The following is a 20,260-nucleotide window of genomic DNA, read 5'->3' on the forward strand; positions in this document are numbered from 1 at the left end:
TTTTTTAATTGTAGATGGGTATAACTTGTTTTGTTTATTTATTTTTTTATATGATGCTGAGGATCAAACCCAATGCTTCATATGCCAGGTAAGCGCTCTACCACTGAGCCACAACCCCAACCCGTGGGAATAAAGTTTCTCAACATCAATTGAACTAGTAATATGGCAACTCAGAGGGGCTGTGATAAGTTATTTATGTATAATATAATATCCAGAGCAGCCACTAAACATGTTATACAAATGGATACATTTTTTAAAATGGCGTAAAGACCATTGGGGACATTGCTCAGTGGTAGATTGTCTAGCACATAGGAAGCTCTGGGTTCCCTCCCCAGCACTGGAGAAAAAAGAAAAGAAACAATGAACAAATAAAACTGAATTCTAAGAAATGTTTGCATAACCCACAAGAAAGCAGGAAAAAGAAAAGAGAGGGCCAGTGGGTGGGGCTCAGTGGTATAGCACTCTCCTAGCATTTGTGAAGCCCTGTTTTGTTTTGTTTTTTCCCAGCAGTGGAAAAAAAAGCTAGAAGAAGGCAGAGAAGTAGAAAACAAAGATAACAAACAGAAAACAAAGAAAAGAAATCAAAACCTATCAATAATTGGATTAAGTATAAATGTGTCTAACCCATCAATGAAAAAACAGATATTGACACAATGAATTAAGACTCGTGACCCTGGGTTGGAGCTATATCTCAGTGGCAGAGTGTATGCCTTGCACAAGTAAGGCCCTAGGTTCAATCCTCAGTACCCACCCCCTCCTAAAAAAGTCTATGACCCAATATATGGTGTTTTCAAGAAAAATCACTTCAAAAATAACAAAATAGGCAGGTTGAAAGTAAGAGGATTGAAAAAAGACATAGCTGAGCAGAGTGGCACACACCTGTAATCCTAAAGGCTCGAGAGGCTGAGGCAAGTAAATCGTGAGTTCAAAGCCAGCCTCAGCAACTGAGCAAGGCCCTGAGCAACTCAGCAAGACCCTGTCTCTAGATAAAATATTTTTTAAAAGGGTTGGGGATGTGGCTCAGTGGTTAGGGGCTCCTGGGTTCAATTCCTGATGGAAGGAAGGAAGGAAGGAAGGAAGGAAGGAAGGAAGGAAGGAAGGAAGGAAGGAAGGAAGAAAGGGAGGGAAGAAAGTAAGGAAGGAAGGCATCTGGGTTGGTTCCATAATTTAACTATTGTGAATTGTGCTGCTATAAACATTGATGTGGTTGTGTCCCTGTAGTATGCTGTTTTTAAGTCCTTTGGGTATAAACCGAGGAGTGGGATAGCTGGGTCAACCACCCTCATACTGGTGGTTCCATTCCCAGTTTTCCAAGGAATCTCCTTACTGCTTTGCGTATTGGCTGCACCAATTTGCAGTCCCACCAGCAATGTATGAGTGTACCTTTTCCCCCACATCCTCACCAACACTTATTGTTGTTTGTCTTCATAATAGCTGCCATTCTGACTGGAGTGAGATGAAATCTTAGAGTAGTTTTTTTTTTTTTTTTTTTAATAATAATGTTTCGTTTCTTTAATTTACAAAGTTGTAAACCTAAAGTTCTTGCACAGTTTTTAAGAACAATTTGCAAAATATCATTTCTATCTAGCAGCCTGGCAACCTGACAACGTTAAGTGTCTGACAGTCACTTTCACAGACCTTTGTTCGGCGCTGGCTGTGTTCTGAAGCAGCTGACAAGCTCGCGGTAGAGGGGGGATCTGTTGGAAGCCCTGGGACCGAAGGGGCACTTGGGAAGACCAAGTCCAGCGCAGGTGAAATCAACTCTGACTCCTGTTTCTCAGCTCGGTTTAAACTGGAGTCACGAGTCTGCACTCCTAGGAGCCAAATCCTCCGCAGCATTCAAATATGCCAAATGGTTTTTGTTCCTGTTGTTGTTTGTTAGTTTTTATGCTAGAGGCTGAGCCCAGGGGTGCTTCTACCACTGAGCCACACCCACAGTCCTTTTATTTTATTTAGAGACAGGGCCCCACTAAGTTGGTCTTAAACTTGTGATCCTCCTGCCTCAGCCTGAGTCCTGGGTACAGGAGTGTGCCACTGCATCTGCATACAGAGCCTTTTAAAAGACTCCATTCATGGGCTGGGGATGTGGCTCAAGCAGTAGCGCGCTCGCCAGGCATGGGTCAGGCCCAGGTTCGATCCTCAGCACCATATATAAACAAAGATGTTGTGTCTACCGAAAACTAAAGAATAAAATAAATATTAAAAATTCTCTCTCTCAAAAAAAAATAAAAAGAAGACTCCATTCACAACTGAAATCTTAAGAGTAGTTTTGATTTGCATTTCTCTGATTACTAGAAATGTTGAACATTTTTTCATATGTTTATTGAGTGATTATATATCCTCTTCTGATAAGTGTCTGTTCAGGTCCTTGGCCCATTTGTTGATTGGGTTATTTGGGGTTTTTTGGTGTTAAGACTTTTGAGTGCTTTATATATCCTAGAGATTAGTGCTCTATCTGATGTGCTTGTGAAAAAGATTTGCTCCAATTCTATAGTCTCTCTATTCACCTCACTGATTGTTTCTTTTACTGAGAAGAAGCTTTTTAGTCTGAATCCATTCATTTATTGATTCTTGGTTTTAATTCTTGCGCTATAGGAGTCTTATTAAGGAAGTTGGGGCCTAATCCAACATGATGGAGATTTGGGCCTACTTTTTCTTCCATTAGGCACAAGGTCTCTGGTTTAATTCCTAGGTCATTGATCCACTTTGAGTTAAGTTTTGTGCATGATGAGAGAGACACACAATGGAACATTACTCAGCATTAAAAGAGAATAAAATCATGGCATTTGCAGGTAAATGGATGGAGTTGGAGAATTTACTTAATGCTAAGTAAAGTAAGCTAATCCCAAAAAAACAAAGGCCAAATGTTTTCTTTGATATGAGGATGCTGACTCATAATGGTGATGGGGGCGGGGGAGCATGGGAGGAATGGAGGAACTTTAGATAGGGAAAGAGGAGGGAGGGTAAGGAAGAGGGCAAGGGGGTAGGAATGATGGTGGAATGAGTGAGACATCATTACCCTAAGTACATGTATGAAAACACGAATGGTGTGAAAATACTGTGTGAACAATCAGTGACTTGAAAATTGTGCTCTATATATGTAATATGAAATGAATTGCATTCTGCCATCATGTATAAAAATTAGAATAAATAAGTGATTTAAGAAAAATTAAAAAAGAAATAAAGACACAATAAGGGGCTAAGGGTGTGGCTTGGTGCTAGAGCACTTGCTCAGCATGTGCAAGGCCCTGGGTTTGAACCACAGCACCAAAAATAGAAGTAAGATATAGCCAGCAACTATTAATCAAAGGGAAGGAGAAGGAGCTAGGCTAATATCACATTAAGTGAACTTCAAAGAAAATTACCAAATTATCAGAGAGAGACATTATATAATAAAAGGGTCAATCTGCTAAGAAGATAATAATCCTAAATATGTAAGCACCAGACAGAGATGTAAACATGCAAAGGTCAAATTCATAGAACTGAAACACACAAGTATAGTTGGAAACTTCAACACCATTCCAACAAAAATTGGTAGAAAAATTAGAAGAAAGTCAAGAAGGATATATAAGAACTCAATAATATCATCAACATCAACCAACAGGACCTAAGTGACATATATAGAACACTGCACTCTACAACAGCAGAATGCTCTTTTCATGTGCCTACAGAAAAACAAGAATATAGTGGAACTTGCTCAACTTGATAAAGAATATCTACAAAACTCCTACAAGCTAATATACTTAATGATGAAAGACAGAATGCTTTTCCCATAAGATCAGGAACCAGGCATGAGTGTCTGCTCTCACCATTCTTATGCAGCTTAAAAGTCTTAGCCTGCACAAGAAGCAAGAAAAGTATATGTACATTGGAAGGGAAAAAAGTAAAACAGTTCTTATTTGCAAATTAATAATTATCTACATAATATACCCCAAGGAATCTACAAGAAACTCCTAGAACTAATAAGTGAGTTCAGCAAGGATGCAAGTACAAGGTAAACATATAAAAATCAATTATATTTTTTGTATACCAGCAATGAATATATGGACACCAAAATTTAAAAAAATGTAATATCATTTACAATAGTTAAAAAGACAGAAGGAAAGAGGGGCTAAGGGTGTACTTCTTCTAGAATGCTTGCCAAGCAGGCACAAGGCCTTGGATCTGATCCCCAATACAAAAAAAAGAAAGAGGGGCAGGGGAGGGAGAGAGGAAAAGGAAGGAAGGAAGGAGAGAAGGAGGGAAGGAAGGAAGGAAGGAAGGAAGAAGGAGAAGAAAAAGAAAAATAGGCTTAGGTATAAATTTAAAAATACATGTATAAGGCCTATATGCTGAAAATTATACAATATTAATGAAAGAAATCAAAGAAGACTTTGATGGATAAAACAAACCATGTTCATAAATCATAAAACTCAATAGAAGCTGAGTGCAGTGGCACTTACCTGTAATTACAGCAACTTAGGAGACTGAGACAAAAGGATTGCAAATTTGAGGCCAACTTCTTGCTAAAAATTGGCAAGAGCTTGACTCAAAATAAAAAATAAAAATGGCTTGGGATGTAGCTCAATAGTAAAGTGTCCCTGGGTTCAATCTCCAGTTAAAAAACCAACAAACAAACAATAAAAAGCCAATTCTCTTCAAGTTGACATACTAAGATTTAACACAATTTCTATCAAAATTCTAATAAAATTTTTTTTGGTAGTGTGGATTGAAACTTAGCTACATGCCTCTCCCTTTTTAAAGTTTTATTTTGAGACAAGATCTCACTAAATTGCAAAGGCCTCAACTTGGCCTCAGATTGCAATCTTCCTGCCTTAACTTCCTGAATTGCTAAGATTACAGGAGTGCACCACAGCATTAAGCCCTAAGACTTTTGTAGATTCAGACAAGATTATTTTAATTTTGATATGAAAAAAGCAGACACTAGAATAACTAGAATATTTTTTGTTTTTGTTTTTTTTTTGGGGGGGTACTGGGGATTGAACACAGGGGCACTCGACCACTGTGCCACATCCCCAGCCCTATTTTTTAATATTTTATTTAGAGAAAAGGGTCTACTCTGAGTTGTCGCTTTTTGCTGAGGCTGGCTTTGAACTCACAATCTTCCTGTCTCAGCCTCCCGAGTTGCTGAAATTACAGGCATGAGCCACAGAACCTGGTACTAGAACAGTTTTTTGTTGTTGTTGTTTTGTTTTTTTAAGTTGTATATGTACTCAATGCCTTTATTTGTTTTTATGTGGTGCTAGGATCGAACTCAGTGCCTCACACTTGTGAAGAAAAAGAAGAAAATGGTAGAAATCAGTTGACCCAATTTTAAAACTTTTAATACAGCTAGAGTAATCAAGACTGTGTAGAATTAGAGGAATAGATCAATAGATCATAGATCAATAGAACTAGATGGAAAACCCAGAAATAGACCCAACTGACTTTTTTTTTTTTTCTCTCCAAATACTGGGGAGTGAATACAGTAGCATTTTACTACTGACTCACATCTTCAGCTCTTTTATTTTTTATTTTGACATAGGGTCTAAATTGCCAAGGCTGGCTTTGAACTTGTGATCCATCTGTCTCAACCTCCCAAATAGCTGAAATTATACCTGTACACCACACCTATTTCTTTTCTTTCTTTCTTTCGGTTTGTTTTTTTTTTTTTTTTTTTTTTTTGAGACTGAGTCTCACTATGTCGCCCAGAGCTCGAATGATCCTCTTGCTTCAGCCTCCAGGTGCCTGGGATATGTGTGCCACAACAGCCTGAAATCAACTGACATTATTTTCAGGGAGGTACCAGGGATTGAACCCATACGCACTCTACCACTGAGCTACATCCCCAGTCCTTTTTAAATTTTGAGATAGGTGTTAGGTCGGTGGTGGTGACTTGGTGGCAACTTAGAACAAAGCAGCCCGCTCAGGAAAGGAACATCGATCAGGTGCTGGCGGAAACGCCTGTCAATCAGCGAGATCTCCTGACCAATGCCTGTCAATCAGCAGGACCCCCTGGCCAATCCTGGAGTTCAGCCAATGATAGACCCAACCTGATCTTTTCTTAAAATTGGGAGCCATCTCACCACAAAGCCATGAAAAGATAATTTCGGCTTTACTATAAATTACTGCAAATTCTGAACCTGCTTGGAATGCCTGCCCGTGCCTTGAACTCACTCATGCCTGGCTCTCTGACCAGATAGCAGCCCTCTCTGAAACTTTAGTGACACCTCATAAATATTGGCCTTCCCTGGCCAGACAACGACCCTCTCTGAGGCCCTTATGGTCCTCATAAATTCTGATGTTGGGGACAGCAAAAAATGTAAACTACCATTAGTGTGATGCTTGTCAGAGTTCTGTTCTCTGTAACCCCCCTTTGTGTAACTTTCTGGGCTATAAAACTGGGCTGCAGGAAAGCTGGGGGGCTGTCTTGTTCCTGCAGTTTTGGGAGGGAGAGGCAGCCCGGCCTGTCGAAATAATAAGCTTGCTTTAATTTGATTTTAATTGGAGTCAGTGGTCTTTTCTTGCGTCCTGGTCTAACACCAACTCCCCTGACCAACTCCAATGGGACAAGGGACCCTAAAAAAACCTTTTTCTTTCCCAAGCCCTTCCTTTCCTGCTGTAAGCCCCATAAAAGTCCAGTCAGGTCAAGTTTCTCCTCAGATCCTTCTCCTGTCTACTCTGTCTGTCTGATCAAGTTCCACCTGGGAGTGACATCTCAATAAAGCTCCGTTGGCAGCATTTTAAAATCCGCCTCCTTTGATCGCTGCCTGCCTCGCCTGATCTGACAATTAAATTGCTTATTCTGGCCCCAAACTTAAGATCCTCCTGTCTCAGTCTCCGGAGTCACTGGGATTATAGGAATGCACCACTGTGCCCAGCATTTTTTGTTTGTTTTCACAGTTCTGATGATTGAACTCAGGGCCTACCACATTCTAGGCAAATGCTGTACCCCTGAGCTAAATCCCCAACCGTTTTCATTTATTTTGAGAAAGGAACTTGCTAAATTGCTCTGACTGGCCTCAAATTTGTGATCCTCCTGCCTTAGCCTCCCAAGTAACTGGTATTCCAAGTTGTGTAACACCAGGCCAAGCTCAAGTCAACTGTTTATTGATGAAGGTACAGAAGCAATTCAACGGGGAAAAGGTAGTCTTTGTAACAAGTGATATACCAATTGAACAAAATTTTAAAAAAGCAAAATTAGGGGCTGGGGATGTGGCTCAAGCGGTAGCGCGCTCGCCTGGCATGTGTGCAGCCCAGGTTCGATCCTCAGCACCACTTACCAACAAAGATGTTGTGTCCACCAAGAACTAAAAAAAAATAAATATTAAAAATTCTCTCTCTCTCTCTCTCTCTCTCTCTCTCTCTCTCTCTCTCTCCCCTCTCACTCTCTCTTTAAAAAAAATAAAAATAAAAAAATTTAAAAAAAAAATTGGGGGGTACCAGGGATTGAACTCAATGCTGCTTAACCATTGAGCCATATTCCTACCCCCACCTTTTTAAAAAATTTTTTACTCGTTAATGGACACAATACCTTTATTTATTTGTTTTTATTTTTATGTGGTGCTGGGGATCGAACCCAGTTCCTCATGTACATTAGGCAAGCGCTCTACCACTGAGCCACAACCCTGGTCCCCCACCCCTCTTTTTTATGTTTTATTTTGAGACAGGATCTCACTAGGTTGCTTAGGGCCCTGCTAAGTTTCTGAGACTGGCCTTGAACTTGCAATCTTGCTCCCTCAGCCTCCTGAGCCACTGGGATTACAGGTATATGCCATCACACCCAGCAAAAATTTTTTTAAAAAAACTTGATTTTAAAAGTAATATATAAAATGATAAAATTAAGAGCTGGGCTCACTAGCACATGCTATAATCCAAGCAGCTTGGGAGGCTGAGACAGAAGGATTGAAGTTTGAGGCCAGCCTCAGCAACTCAGCAAGGCCTAAGCAAATCAGTGAGACCCTGTCTCAAAAAAAAAAAAAAAATGGCTGGAGATGTGGTTCAGTGGTAAAGCCACTGTTAAATCAGGGGCACTTTACTACTGAGTCACATCTGCAGCCCTTTTTATTTTATTTTATTTTATTTTATTTTATTTTATTTATAGACAGGGTCTAACTGAGTTGTTTAGGACCTTGCTGAGTTGCTGAAGCTGGTTTTGAACTTGCGCGCTCGCGCGCACGCACACACACACACACACACACACACCCCTAAAGAAAAACAGTGAAGAAAATTTAGGTAGAGTTCTTAGAGTTTACACCAAAAACAAACCCAATACATAAAAGAAAAATTGATAAATTTGATTCAGTCAAAATGTAAGACTTTTGCTCTACAAAAAAATGGTAAGAAGATGAAAAGATAAATTACAGGACTGGGAGAAAATAATTCACAAAACCACACACCCAGTAAAGAAATAGTATCTAGAGTATATAAAGAATACCCAGGATGTGAGGACCACCTGGCTGCAACATCTATCACTCCATTGATAGCCAGGGTTGATTCAACTGATCTGCCTGGCAAGGTGAGTGTCACTTTCCTCCTTCACCACTCAACATATGTCCCTCCCGACATTTCATCCTTCCTCAAAGAGGACAACCTTCCCCAATAGAGGAGGACCATTTGGTCAAGAGTATATAAGTAGCTGCACTCCCCTGCTAGAACCTCCAAACAAGCTTTCAAGAATGTCCAAAATGCTGAGCACAGTGGTGCATGCATGTAATCCCAGTAACTCAGGAGGCTGAGGCAGAAGTAGTACAAGTTCAAAGCCAGCCTCAGCAACTTACCAAGGCCCTAAGAAACTTAGTGAGACCCTATCTCTATAAATAAAATATTTTAAAAAGGGTTGGGGATGTGGTTCAGTGGTTAGGCACCCCTAGGTTCAATCTCCAGTACCCCCCCCCCAAAAAAATGTTCAAAGTAACAGTAAAAATAACAAGCCAACCAGAACATGGGCAAAAGACATGAAGACACACTGTACTGATGAAAATATACAGAGAACAATATGTAGGTGAAAAATATTCAACATCATTATCCATTAAATGTAGACAATTCCAAAGGCCGGCAAGGATACAGAGAAACTGGATCACCCATATGTTGCTATGAGATTGTAAAATGTTACATCCACTCTGGGAAACAGTTGGCCAGTTTCTTAAAGTGAACATGCAATGAACATGACCCAGCAATTGTGGCCAGCCAGGTAGAAGTGAGCTGTGATAACTGGAATCTGACAGTGCTGCTGGCAGTCCTGCCAGCAGACGTGGCCTACCCTCGCCTGACAAGAAGAAAAGATGAAAATTTTGAAAACATGTAATGTAATTTAGGACATTGACATCTGAAGAAAGTAAAACATAGGATCAGTGTAGTAGGTGTCAAAGCATTTGAATCTCCCTTTGATGTTTGAAAAATTCTTCAACTTTAGAATCTTTGGAAATTAGAACATGTTTCCTATTTCAGAAACTAAAAATGCCAGATATTTGCCTTCCCAGACTCCCTTGCAACATGGAGTCTGCAAAGTCACATGGAATGCAACATGGAGTTAACAGGCACATGACCAATCAAATTCACACCCAGACTTGAATTAGAAGCTATTGTCACAAAGAAATAGGGATTGTGTGCGACTCTCTCTCTGCAGCAGGGGAGGTAGTGATGACTGAGTTTCTGGCTCAGCAGCTGGGGGCAACACAAACTTCAGTGGCCTGGTCTTGCAGCAGAAGCAGAGTTATGCTCACCAGACTGGTTCTGCAGCCTGATTCTGGGCACTATTCTTGGCGGCATAGCTTCATGTCTGGTCTCCAGCTCAGAAGTCTGTGAATGTTTTTTGTTGTTGATTATTTTTGTTTTTGAGACAGGGTCTCACTATATTGCCCAAGCTAACCTAGAACTCCTTGGCTCAAGCAATTCTGCAGCCTCAGTCACCCAAGTAGCTGGGTTACAGGTGTGTGCCACCATATCTGGATTAACCAATGTATTTTTTGTTCTTATTTACATGTCTGTTTGTTTGTTTACTTATTTCCTATTTCAGAAGCTAAAAATGCCAGATATTTGCCTTCCCAGACTCCCTTGCAACATGGAGTCTTCAAAGTCACATGGAGTACAACATGGAGTTAACAGGCACATGACTGTGTGTGTGCTTTACTACCAGGAGTGTTTTATCACCAAGCCACATACCCAGCCCTTTTTTATTTTGAAATAGAGTCTCGCTAAGTTGCTTAGGACCTCACTGAATTGCTCAGGCTGACTTCTAACTTATGATCCTTCTGCCTCAGCCTCCTGAGTCACTGGGATTACAGGCATGTGCCTCGGTGCTCCAGTTCTAATGTATGTGTGTGTGGGTTTTATTTTTTTGTTTTTTGTGGTGCTAGGGATTGAACCCAGGGCCTTGTGCATGCAAGGCAAGCACTCTACCAACTGAGCTATATCCCCAGCCTCCAATGTGTTTTTAACTCCAATTCATTTTCAGTCTAAATTAGCTAGAATGTTTTCTGTTGCTTACAATGGAAAATTCTGATACCAACGCAGTAAAAATCACCAGCCTCAGGGTTCTTAGTCAAGTTTCTTTCTATATGATCTTCCACTTCACTTCCTGATACTAATCTGATATTAACTGCATCATTTTCTCCACATTTCCAAACCTTTTTTGGCAGGGTACCAGGGACTGAACCCACGGGCACTTAACCACTGAGCTATATTCTTAGCACTTTTTATATTTTGAGACAGGGTCTTGCTAAGTTGTTTAGGGCATCACTAAGTTGCTGAGGCTGGCCTCGAACTTGTGATCCTCCTGCTCAGCCTCCCGAGTCGCTGTACTACCACAACCAGCTTCCCAATAATTTTTGCAGTTGAAAAACTATAAAAATAGTAAATCTATGAATGAATTGAATCTTGCTTAAGTGTCTATTCCTTGTCCAGTAACCAGTGGTAAGCAAATAGGGGGCAAATTCATGTGAGTTTTGCATGGAATTCCTTCTGGGAATCAGTCAATAAGGTATTTCTTAGAAGTGTCAGTGGCTCAGCAGACTTGGTACTGGCTCTTTGAAACAGACACCTAACCTGGTCTTGGAAATCAGAGAAGACTTTCCAAAGGAAAAAATTCTAAGTTGAAACTTTTGAAAAAGTAAGACTTAGGCAGAAGGGGGTAAAGAGTAAGGGGAAATTCAGGCCCACAGGAAAGAGAATAATCAAGAGAGTGTACAGGGGCCTGGGTTGTGGCTCAGTGGTAGAGTACTTGCCTAGCATGTGTAGAGCACTTCCCAAAATTATTGGGAAGCTGGGCATGGTGGTGCAGCAACTCAGAAGGCTGAGCAAGAGGATCACACTGGGTTTGATTCTCAGCACCACATATAAATAAATAAATGAAATAAAGGTCCATCAACAACTAAAAAAACGATATTAAAAGAAAGAGAGCATACAGCCAGGTGCAGTGGTACATGCCTGTAATCCCAGCAATTCAGGAGGCTGAGGCAGGAGGATTGCAAGTTTGAGGCCATCTTCAGTAACTTAGTAAGGCCCTAAGCAATTTAGCAAGACCCTGTCTCTAAATCACAAATAAAAAGGGTTGGGGGATGTGGTACAGTGGTTAAGCACCAGTAGGGTCAATCCCCAGTACAGAGAGAGAGAGAGAGAGAGAGAGAGAGAGAGAGAGAGAGAGAGAGAAGTAGTAAAAGATGAGTCCAGACAGGTAGGCAAAGTACAGATCTTGCAGGATTCTGAAGGCCATGTAAGGGGCTTTAGATTTCTCCTAAAAGCAATAAGGAGCCATTGGTGAGTTTAAGCAATGGGAAGAGATGAGTAGACTGCAGTTCAGAAAGACCACTCTGGTGGAGAATGGAGAGAAGGGAAATTAAAAAATTGGGAGACCAAGTAGGAGGCTACTGCAGGGAAGCAATTAGAGAGAAGACAGTGCTTTGGAGTTGAGGGGATAGAGAGTAGATTTGAAAGAGACTAGAGATAGATCAGAAGGAATTGGTGATAGGTTGGACATAAGGATTAAGGAAGGAAATAAGTAGGGATGGGCATCAGGGATTTTGTTTTTCAAAACTGATTGAATGGCTAGGTGAATGAATGGATGTTGGTATGGTTTGCCAGGTTGAACAACATAGAAGAAGCTTTTTGAATGATATGAGCTCAATTTAGAACATATTATTTTTGTGCTTGTGGTACACCCAAGGAGAGAAGTCCAAAAGGCATTGGGAAACTGGGCACAGTGGCACACACCTGTTATCCCAGCAACTCAGGAAGGTGAGACAGGAGGATTGCAAGTTCAACTATAGCCTCAGCAATTTAACAAGGCCCTCAGCATCTTAGTGAGACCCTGTCTCAAAAATTTAAAAGGGAAGTGGATGTAGCTCAGTGGCAAAGCACCCTGGTATTACATTCCCAGTATATTAATGAAAGCCCCAAAGGCATTAAGATATATATGTTTGGATCTCAGATGAGGGGTCTGGACTAGAGATATAGATTTGAGAGTCACTGAAGGTAGAGGTGGTGGTTGCAGGTAAGGAAATTAATGAAGATGACCCCAGTTACTTATGGAGTGTAAGAAATGAAAAGAACCTAAGAAAAAATTCTGGGGATAGGTTCACTGTTCAGGAAAGGCAGAAGAGGAGGAATCCACAAAAGAGAACAAAAAGGACCAACCAGGTAGGTAAGAGGAAAACCAAGAAAATTGGTATCACTTGCATGTAGGCCAATGGAGAGTCCTAAGCATGGAGTAGCCATGGGCAGATAGGCTACAAAAATCAAATAAGATCATAATGAAGCCAGGAACAGTAGTTCACACCTGTAATCCCAGCAATCTGGGAGGTTGAGGCAGGAGGATCACAAGTTTGAGGTCATCCTGGACAACATTGAGATTCTGTCTCAAAAAAAATTATAATGGAGAAGTTTCCAATGAATGTAGAGGAAGGAGGGCACTAGTGACCTTGGCAAGAACCAAGTCAATGGAATAAGTTGGGGGAGAAGTAGTTTGGGGAGAGAGAAGGCAGAGGGAGGTGAGGAAGGAAAAAATTAAAATTAGGCAACTCTAAAAAAAGTCACACAACTCTAATCATGTAGCTGTGAACGGAAGGAAAGAGTGGTATCTGGAGAGGTTTTTAAAAGCTGGACAAGGATAGTGGTTAGAAGAGTCCACCCCGGATCTTCCCAGTGTGGAATGAAAGAAGGAGAGAGTAGATCCTAAAGAAGGGCTTGGGGAGTTGTGGAGGGAGGCGATAAGGACTTGTGTTCAGAAGGGAGATTGTTCCCTGGGTCACAGGAGACCCTATCAGTCTGGCATTTCCTCCCCATCCTCATCCCTTTCCTGCCCCTGGCCTGACTCTCACTGGAGCTGGAAGACAGAAGGACGGAGTCACACCCTGGAAGAAGCTCTGTGTCTTTGGAGGTGTTTCTGTATGACTGTAAGTTGGGGTTTGGGGAGAAGGAGGGTCTATCAAATGGGTAAGAACCAAGGACATGAAGCTAGTAGTTTAGGCTTTAGGGGCAAGATTAGGAGAAGGGAGTGGAAGGTATGGAAACTGGGTTTCAGGGAGGGATTCTGGGAGCTACAAGTGTGAAGGTCCAGGACCTGAGTATATGATGCCAGAGGCTGGTGAGATGTTCACTCAAACTCCCATTGTCTACAGGTCCCCATGTCTCTCCTCCTCTTGTTGCTCCTGCTGCCAAGCCCCTTATACTCCCATTCCATCTGTGACATCTCCAAACCGGCCAGCCAACTGGAAGTGAACTGTGAAAAACGGAACCTGACAGTGCTGCCTGCAGACTTGCCAGCAGACACAGCCATCCTTCACCTGAGTGAGAACCTCCTGGTTACCTTCTCCACTGCATCCCTGGTGCCTCTCACTCACCTTACTCAGCTGTATCTGGATACAAATCAGCTGAGCAGCCTGCAGACAGATGGAATATTGCCACTTCTGGAGACACTGGATATATCTCACAATAAATTGAAAAGCCTGCCATTCCTAGGGCAGGCATTGCCTGCACTCACTACCCTGGACGTTTCCTTCAACCAGTTGGCCTCATTGTCTCCTGGTGCACTGAATAGCCTAAGCAAACTTCAGGAACTCTACCTGCAACACAACAAGCTGAAGACTCTGCCCCCTGGGCTCCTGGAAACCACCACCCAGCTACAGAAGCTCAATCTTGCCAACAATATGCTCAATGAACTACCCCCTGGCCTCCTGAATGGGTTGGAGGAGCTTGACACCCTCTACCTCCAAGCAAACTGGCTATCCACGATACCAAAGGGCTTCTTTGGGAAACTCCTCCTTTCTTTTGTTTTTCTCCATAGCAATATCTGGCATTGTGACTGTGAGATTCTCTATTTCCGTCACTGGCTGGAGAAAAACCCCAACAACGTCTACGTATGGAAGGAGGGTATGGATGTCAAAGCCATGACCTCCAATGTGACCAGTGTGCAATGTAGCAATTTGAACAAAATACCTATCTATAACTATGCAGGGGAAAATTGCCCCTCTATTGGTGATGTGGATGACTATGATGACTATGATGAGACTGACATGATAGAAACCACAAGGACTATGGCCAAATTCTCTACCAACACCAAAGCCCATACAACCCACTGGGACCTACTCTACTCCAAATCTACCGCTTCTCTGACTCAAATGCCCTCTTTGCCTCCAACTGAAGAATTCACCAAGAGACAGACCATATTCCTACATAGACAGATCCCAGATTCCTCCACATTCCCAACAGCCATAGAATCTACCACATTATCCAAAAGTCTAAAACCTACTAGTGAACCCATCACAACCCTGACCACACCAAACTCAATCAAGCCAGAACCCCCAACTACCCCAGAGCCCACCACAACCCAGACCTCCCTGGAGGTCACCACAATCCTGACCTCCACAGAGCCCACCACAGCCCTGACCTCCCCACAGCCTACCACAGCCTTGACCTCCCCGGAGACCACCACAACCCTAATTATGTCAATACCCCCAATCTCAATCACCCCAGAGCCTATCACAGCCCTGACCTCCCTGGAGGCCACCACAACCCTGACTTCCCCAGTGGCCACTACAGCCCTGACCTCTCCAGAGCTTACCACAGCCTTGACCTCCCCAGAGGCTACCATAACCCTAACCATGTCAGTACCCCCAACCTCAATCACTGCAGAGCCCACCACAATCTTGACCACCACAGAATACACCTCATTCCCTACTAATTCAGGCTCCCTCACAATCTTTCGTGAATCTGAAATGGTCTCAGCAGCTCCAGGGAATTTTGATAGCGCCAGGAATTACCCTTTTCTCAGCCCTGACATTTGCTGCTTTCTCCCCTTGGGCTTCTACATCTTGGGTCTCCTCTGGCTCCTGATTGCCTCTGTGGTCCTTATCCTACTGCTGACCTGGGTCTGGCATATGAAACCACATGCCCTGGACTCTGACCAGTCTGCTGCCCTGGCCACAGCCATAGAAACCACATATCTGGAGGTGCAGAGGGGAAGGCAAGTGACTGTGCCTCGGGCCTGGCTGCTCTTCCTTCAAGGATCACTCCCCACTTTCCGTTCTAGCCTCTTTCTGTGGGTACGGGCTAACGGTCGCATAGGGCCTCTGATATCAGGACGGCGGCCCTCAGCCTTGAGTCAGGGTCGTGGTCAGGACTTGCTGGGAACAGTGAGCATTAGGTATGCTGGCCACAGCCTCTGAAGGTGGGTGGTTCAGGGGACCTTGAGTGTCTGATGGTCTCTCCTATTGGAATTTGGCTGAGGGTAAGGCCCACAGCATCACAGGGAGGACTTAATTACTGTTCCTTTATTTGAAGCCTCCTCTTCATATCCAGACATTCAACTCCAGACTGTACAAATCAAGAGGGGTAGTGAGATGATGAAGTTGTGAGGGTCACAGAACCAAGCTCCCTGGGTTAATGGGGTGTTGTCAGGCCACATGGTTAGCTTGGGGAAATGTAAGGAAAAGCAGATAAACAGAATACTGCATGGCTCCTACAGGCATCCTTACATAGAAGAAAATTTGTGAAGATTTATCAAGATGAGAGCACTGATTATCTCTGAGTATCATAAATATGGATCCCCCCTCTGCTTAGTGTTTTATACTTCTCAACCATCATTGTACGTTATTTGTAGAATAAAAAAATAAAATAAAAAAAGAAAATGTAGTTTCTTTTGGAACCAAAGTGGTTGAGGGGCTTGTTAAAATAATTCCCAAGGTCTCAACTTCCCCCACCCTGGTCCCAACTACTTATCCAACAAACCTTCAGTCACAGCTGGCACTTTCTCTACTGCAGGAGTGGCCACCCACCAGCCACCTCAAGCAGAAACTCCAGAACAGAATAGTCAAGTCGCCCTGGAGTTGAGGGACACTGCTGAAGCCTAGCCACTGGTAGCCTGCAACCCTCGGGGCAAAAGGGGTTATCTGCTTACTACTGCAGCCTCAGAAATAGTTGGTAGGGAGGGTGCTTAACCATCGGGCCACATCCCCAGCTTTATTTATTTATTTATTTATTGAGACAGGACCTCGCTAAGTTGCAAACTTGGCAATCCTTCATCAGCCCCTGGAACTGCTGGGATAACAGATGCAGCAGCACACTACTGTACCCGGTTCCTGTCATTTCCTTGCTGGACTTGAAGTGCCTTAAGGACAAGATCCAGTCTTTAAGTGTCTCAAAGTAGCCACAATGCTCCAGGACACGGTGTGCATGGTGGGTAAGAAGGGAGGCAGCAGCTAAGGTGTCAGGATGCCGAGTTTCATTTCTTGTTCCATTGGCAAGGCTCTGCCAAGGGGACAGCTCTCACCTGCTGTCTGCCCATCCCAAGGCCTGGCACACAGCCTAGCACTTCTCCCAGTATGACCTTCCCATGCCCCTTTATGTTCCAAGAGATTTGTAGGCTCCTTGAAAGCAAGGCCTAGCAACCACAATTCTCAATAAGTGGATGAGGCAGTCACTCTCCTCAACCAGAGCTGGTCTCTGGCCAAAATCCTTTTTAAACTTTGGATCAGCTCTATTGTCCAACCCCACAATCCCTGCCCCCTAGCCCTCACCCCAATTCACAAAAATATGATTTTTTAGCCCCTCCCTCTTAAGGCTACAAAAGCAGTCACCAGATCCCAGAGGCTTTTCCTAGGGATTAATGTGAGATGATTTATGCATCTGCTGCATTCCTGAGCAAGCAGCTGGGAAGCAACATACAAGGCCTGGAGTTTGGGTTTCTGCCCTATGTTACTATACCATAACTGACCTACACAGCATTTGCATAAAACCTGCAGATGCCTTGTCTTTAATAGTTTTTCTTAAAAACTCCAGTTCCTGTTCTCCAGGGGTATCAACTTCTTTGTCCAGACTCCTCCCCTGTTCATCCCCACAACTCTCCAGATTTGGGGGTGGTGTCATCAATCCAATTTATTAAGTCCTCAGTGAGGGGAGGAAGGGCCACAGCCTCCCACTGCAGACCTTTCCACCATCTTGATAGCTTCTTCTTTCTTCTGTCTCCTCTGCTCTGCCTTGGTTTCCCCACAGAAGGGGGATTTTCTACTGTCCTCTGTGTCCTAAAACTAACACCTAAGGGAAATCTAGAAATCTTCGAGTTTCCCAGTTCCCCCAAGGAACAGCCACTGACAGAGTGGTCATAAGAATTAGGCCAGGCAGGGCAAACTGGAGCAGAGGGTAGAACAGATCAAAGTCCTTTAACACAAGGAGGAAACCAAACTGTGGAGGGGAAATAAATAGAGGGGCCCAGAGCAGCAGAGTCCAGGCTCCCTGGGATGCAGTGACTGTAAGAACAATGGATGACTGGGAGCCCCGGCACATTGGCTCCAGGTATCCTGCCCCCTCAGCCACTGAGGAAGAGATGTTTGTAGGCCTTGTTCATCTGCTCCAAGAAGATGAAGGTGAGGACAGTGTGGGGACCCAGGCGGGCATAGTATGGCGTGAAGCCCTTCCATAGGCTGAAGAATCCCTCATAGCGAACAACCTTTATCAGCACATCCTAGACAGAAAGACAGACACGCAGGGTAACAGAGCTAGGACGTGGACTTGGGACCCTGTCCCCTACCCAGCTACTGTCATAACCCTCCCAGGGCATCTGACACTATGACTCAAGCCCCCAGTCCTGCTTTCTCACCAGCCCATTCTTGTATTCTGGCTTCCCATCAATCATTCTCATGTTCTGGATCCTGAAAGAAAGGAAGCAGAGATGGGGGATGTAACTCAGTAGTAGAGCACTTGTCTAGCATGCACAAGGCCCTGGGTTAAAACCCCAGTACTGTGGGGGTGGGGAGAGAGAGAGAGAGACAGAGGAGAGAAGCAAGGGCATAAGAGACAGAAAGGGGGGCCTCCAACACCTATCCAAGCCAGGCCTGCACACTTACCGGGTCTTGACAATGTCCACGGGCATAGAGGCGGCAGTGGTAACAAGGCCACTGATCATACTGGCACAAAAGTGGCATAGGATATTGTCAGAGAAGTAGCCTGGAGAGTAAAGCAGGAGGTGATAGTCAGTTTGGAGCAATCTGGCCAGGCTGGGAGTTAAGGGCCCAGATCTGGTTCTTACCTGAGTCCAGTAAGAACTGCTTAGATTGGGAATAGGAGGCAAGCTGGGCAGCATTGACAACAACAGCCCGAGCCATGGTAGGAATACAGCCCTGAAAGTGGGAGAGTGAAGGAAGAGTCAGAAATACTAGGGACCAGAACCTACAAGCCCTAAGTCTCCAGAGACTTTCCTCACCCGCCACAGAGTGGGGACTCCCTCTTCCCGGGCAATTCGAATCAGGGCATTAAACACGTTTTTATAGCCACGACGTTGATCAGCTGGAAGCCTGGAGAAAGAGTAGGGAGAGCCCAAGATCAGGACAGTCCACACTGCCCACATGAGCAAAAAATGGGAGCAAGAGTACGTAAACATTCTGCTCTAGGTCTGGGTTTAAAAAACTGGTACTTTCATTCCAGATTCCAAGAATGGGACTTGAGTTGGGTTCAGTCCTGTAACTCACCGACCATCAGCAGTCATACGGATAAGAGCCACCTCAGCTGGTGTTCCCACAAAGGCACCAGTTGCACCTGCAGTCATGCCAATCAGGGCCTTCAGCAGAAAACCAGGGGGTGTACCATCAGCCCCAGTCAGGCGCTCAAAAAGCACGGTATAAATGCCAAGGCGAGTAGTGGTGTAGGTGGCCTGTCGCAGGAGACCAGCTGACAGACTGAGGAGCAAAGGGGTCAGCGCATCAGGAAAAGATCTAGACCTGCCAACCCATACCCTTCTCCCCAGTCTGAGGCCAGTACCCAGTGTAAATGCCCTTCAACCCTTCTGCCTTCAGGATGCTGGTGAGAGCATGGAAGCTGGTTTTGTACTCTCTTGTTTTGGCCCCTTCTCCGCTCAGTTGCATCCGGTTCTTCACTAGGTCCAGGGGTTGAACAAAAACTGTAGCTCCCATCCTGGGGGAAGGCAGGAGTGTAATTAAGGGTCAGGAGTTCCAGATCTACTAATGCCTACTGGAGCCTGGTGGCAAGAAGTTACAAAGGTCAGGGCCTGTCATGTGAGTAAGGACTCAGGAGGCTGTTGGACATGTTGGGCATGTAAGAGCAATGTGTCTGGAAATTATAGGTGTCCAGCAGGAGCCATGCAATGAAAGTGGTCCAGGCAGCTCCATGCGAGTCAAGCAATGAGGGGACGAAATGCAGTTCGACCCAGGGAAGGGAGGAGGGGGACATCCATGATCTGGGACTCCAAGCAGTCCTTCAGGGAATCACTTAATGACCTGGAACCCCATTCAGCTAGGCAGAGCCAAGCAGTAAGCTAGGAAACTCAGGTGGCTTGGCAAAGGTCGTGCAATGACCCCGCATGCAGTCCATTAGGGGTCCTGCAATGGGTGAAAAGATCTTGGCAGCCCATAAAAGACCTCACAAACCACTGGTGAGCACGCTGACCCCGTGCTGGCTCAGTTCACTGTAAAAGACCCAGAGAGAAACCGGGCCCAGTCCTTGCGCCCGTCCCTTCCTCCTCCTTTCCCATCCGTGGGGCCTGAGCTTACCCGGCCAGGCCCCCAAACAGGAACTTGACGGACTTAGGGGAGGTACGGGGCTTCCCGTCCATCCCGCCGGCCCCGGGGCTCGCCGTCGCCGCCATCGTCACTGAATGGCCCTCAGCTCCGGGTCCCGTGCGCGCGCGCGGCCCCGCTCGCGCCCAAGGTGACACCGAGCGCGCAACAGGGCGAGGGCGCGCGCACGCCCCTCTGGCTCTCAAGTCCAGCACCAGCACCAGCTGGAAGCCGGCGCTGGCGCAGACGTTCAGCGCAAAGGCGGCCGGGAGTAAGGC

The 20,260-nt window shown here is 44.5% G+C and overlaps 2 protein-coding genes across 2 annotated transcripts; one reads left to right on the top strand and one right to left on the bottom strand.

Annotated features, from left to right (window-relative positions):
- The first annotated feature begins 13,601 nt into the window (after positions 1–13,601).
- On the top strand, positions 13,602–15,641 carry Gp1ba (glycoprotein Ib platelet subunit alpha). The gene has a single exon (XM_026380744.2). The coding sequence runs from the start codon at positions 13,602–13,604 to the stop codon at positions 15,639–15,641; it is 2,040 nt and encodes a 679-aa protein (XP_026236529.2).
- A 1,689-nt stretch (positions 15,642–17,330) lies between these two features.
- On the bottom strand, positions 17,331–20,241 carry Slc25a11 (solute carrier family 25 member 11). The gene is made up of 8 exons (XM_026380712.2): positions 19,977–20,241; positions 19,228–19,380; positions 18,939–19,145; positions 18,674–18,764; positions 18,500–18,590; positions 18,318–18,417; positions 18,071–18,122; positions 17,331–17,935 (listed from the first exon to the last, which is right to left on the bottom strand). The coding sequence occupies exons 1-8, from the start codon at positions 20,069–20,071 to the stop codon at positions 17,780–17,782; spliced, it is 945 nt and encodes a 314-aa protein (XP_026236497.2). The 5' UTR covers positions 20,072–20,241; the 3' UTR covers positions 17,331–17,779.
- Positions 20,242–20,260: the final 19 nt, after the last annotated feature.

This window comes from Urocitellus parryii, chromosome 7 (genome assembly GCF_045843805.1).
Source record: "Urocitellus parryii isolate mUroPar1 chromosome 7, mUroPar1.hap1, whole genome shotgun sequence".
NCBI lineage: Eukaryota > Metazoa > Chordata > Mammalia > Rodentia > Sciuridae > Urocitellus > Urocitellus parryii.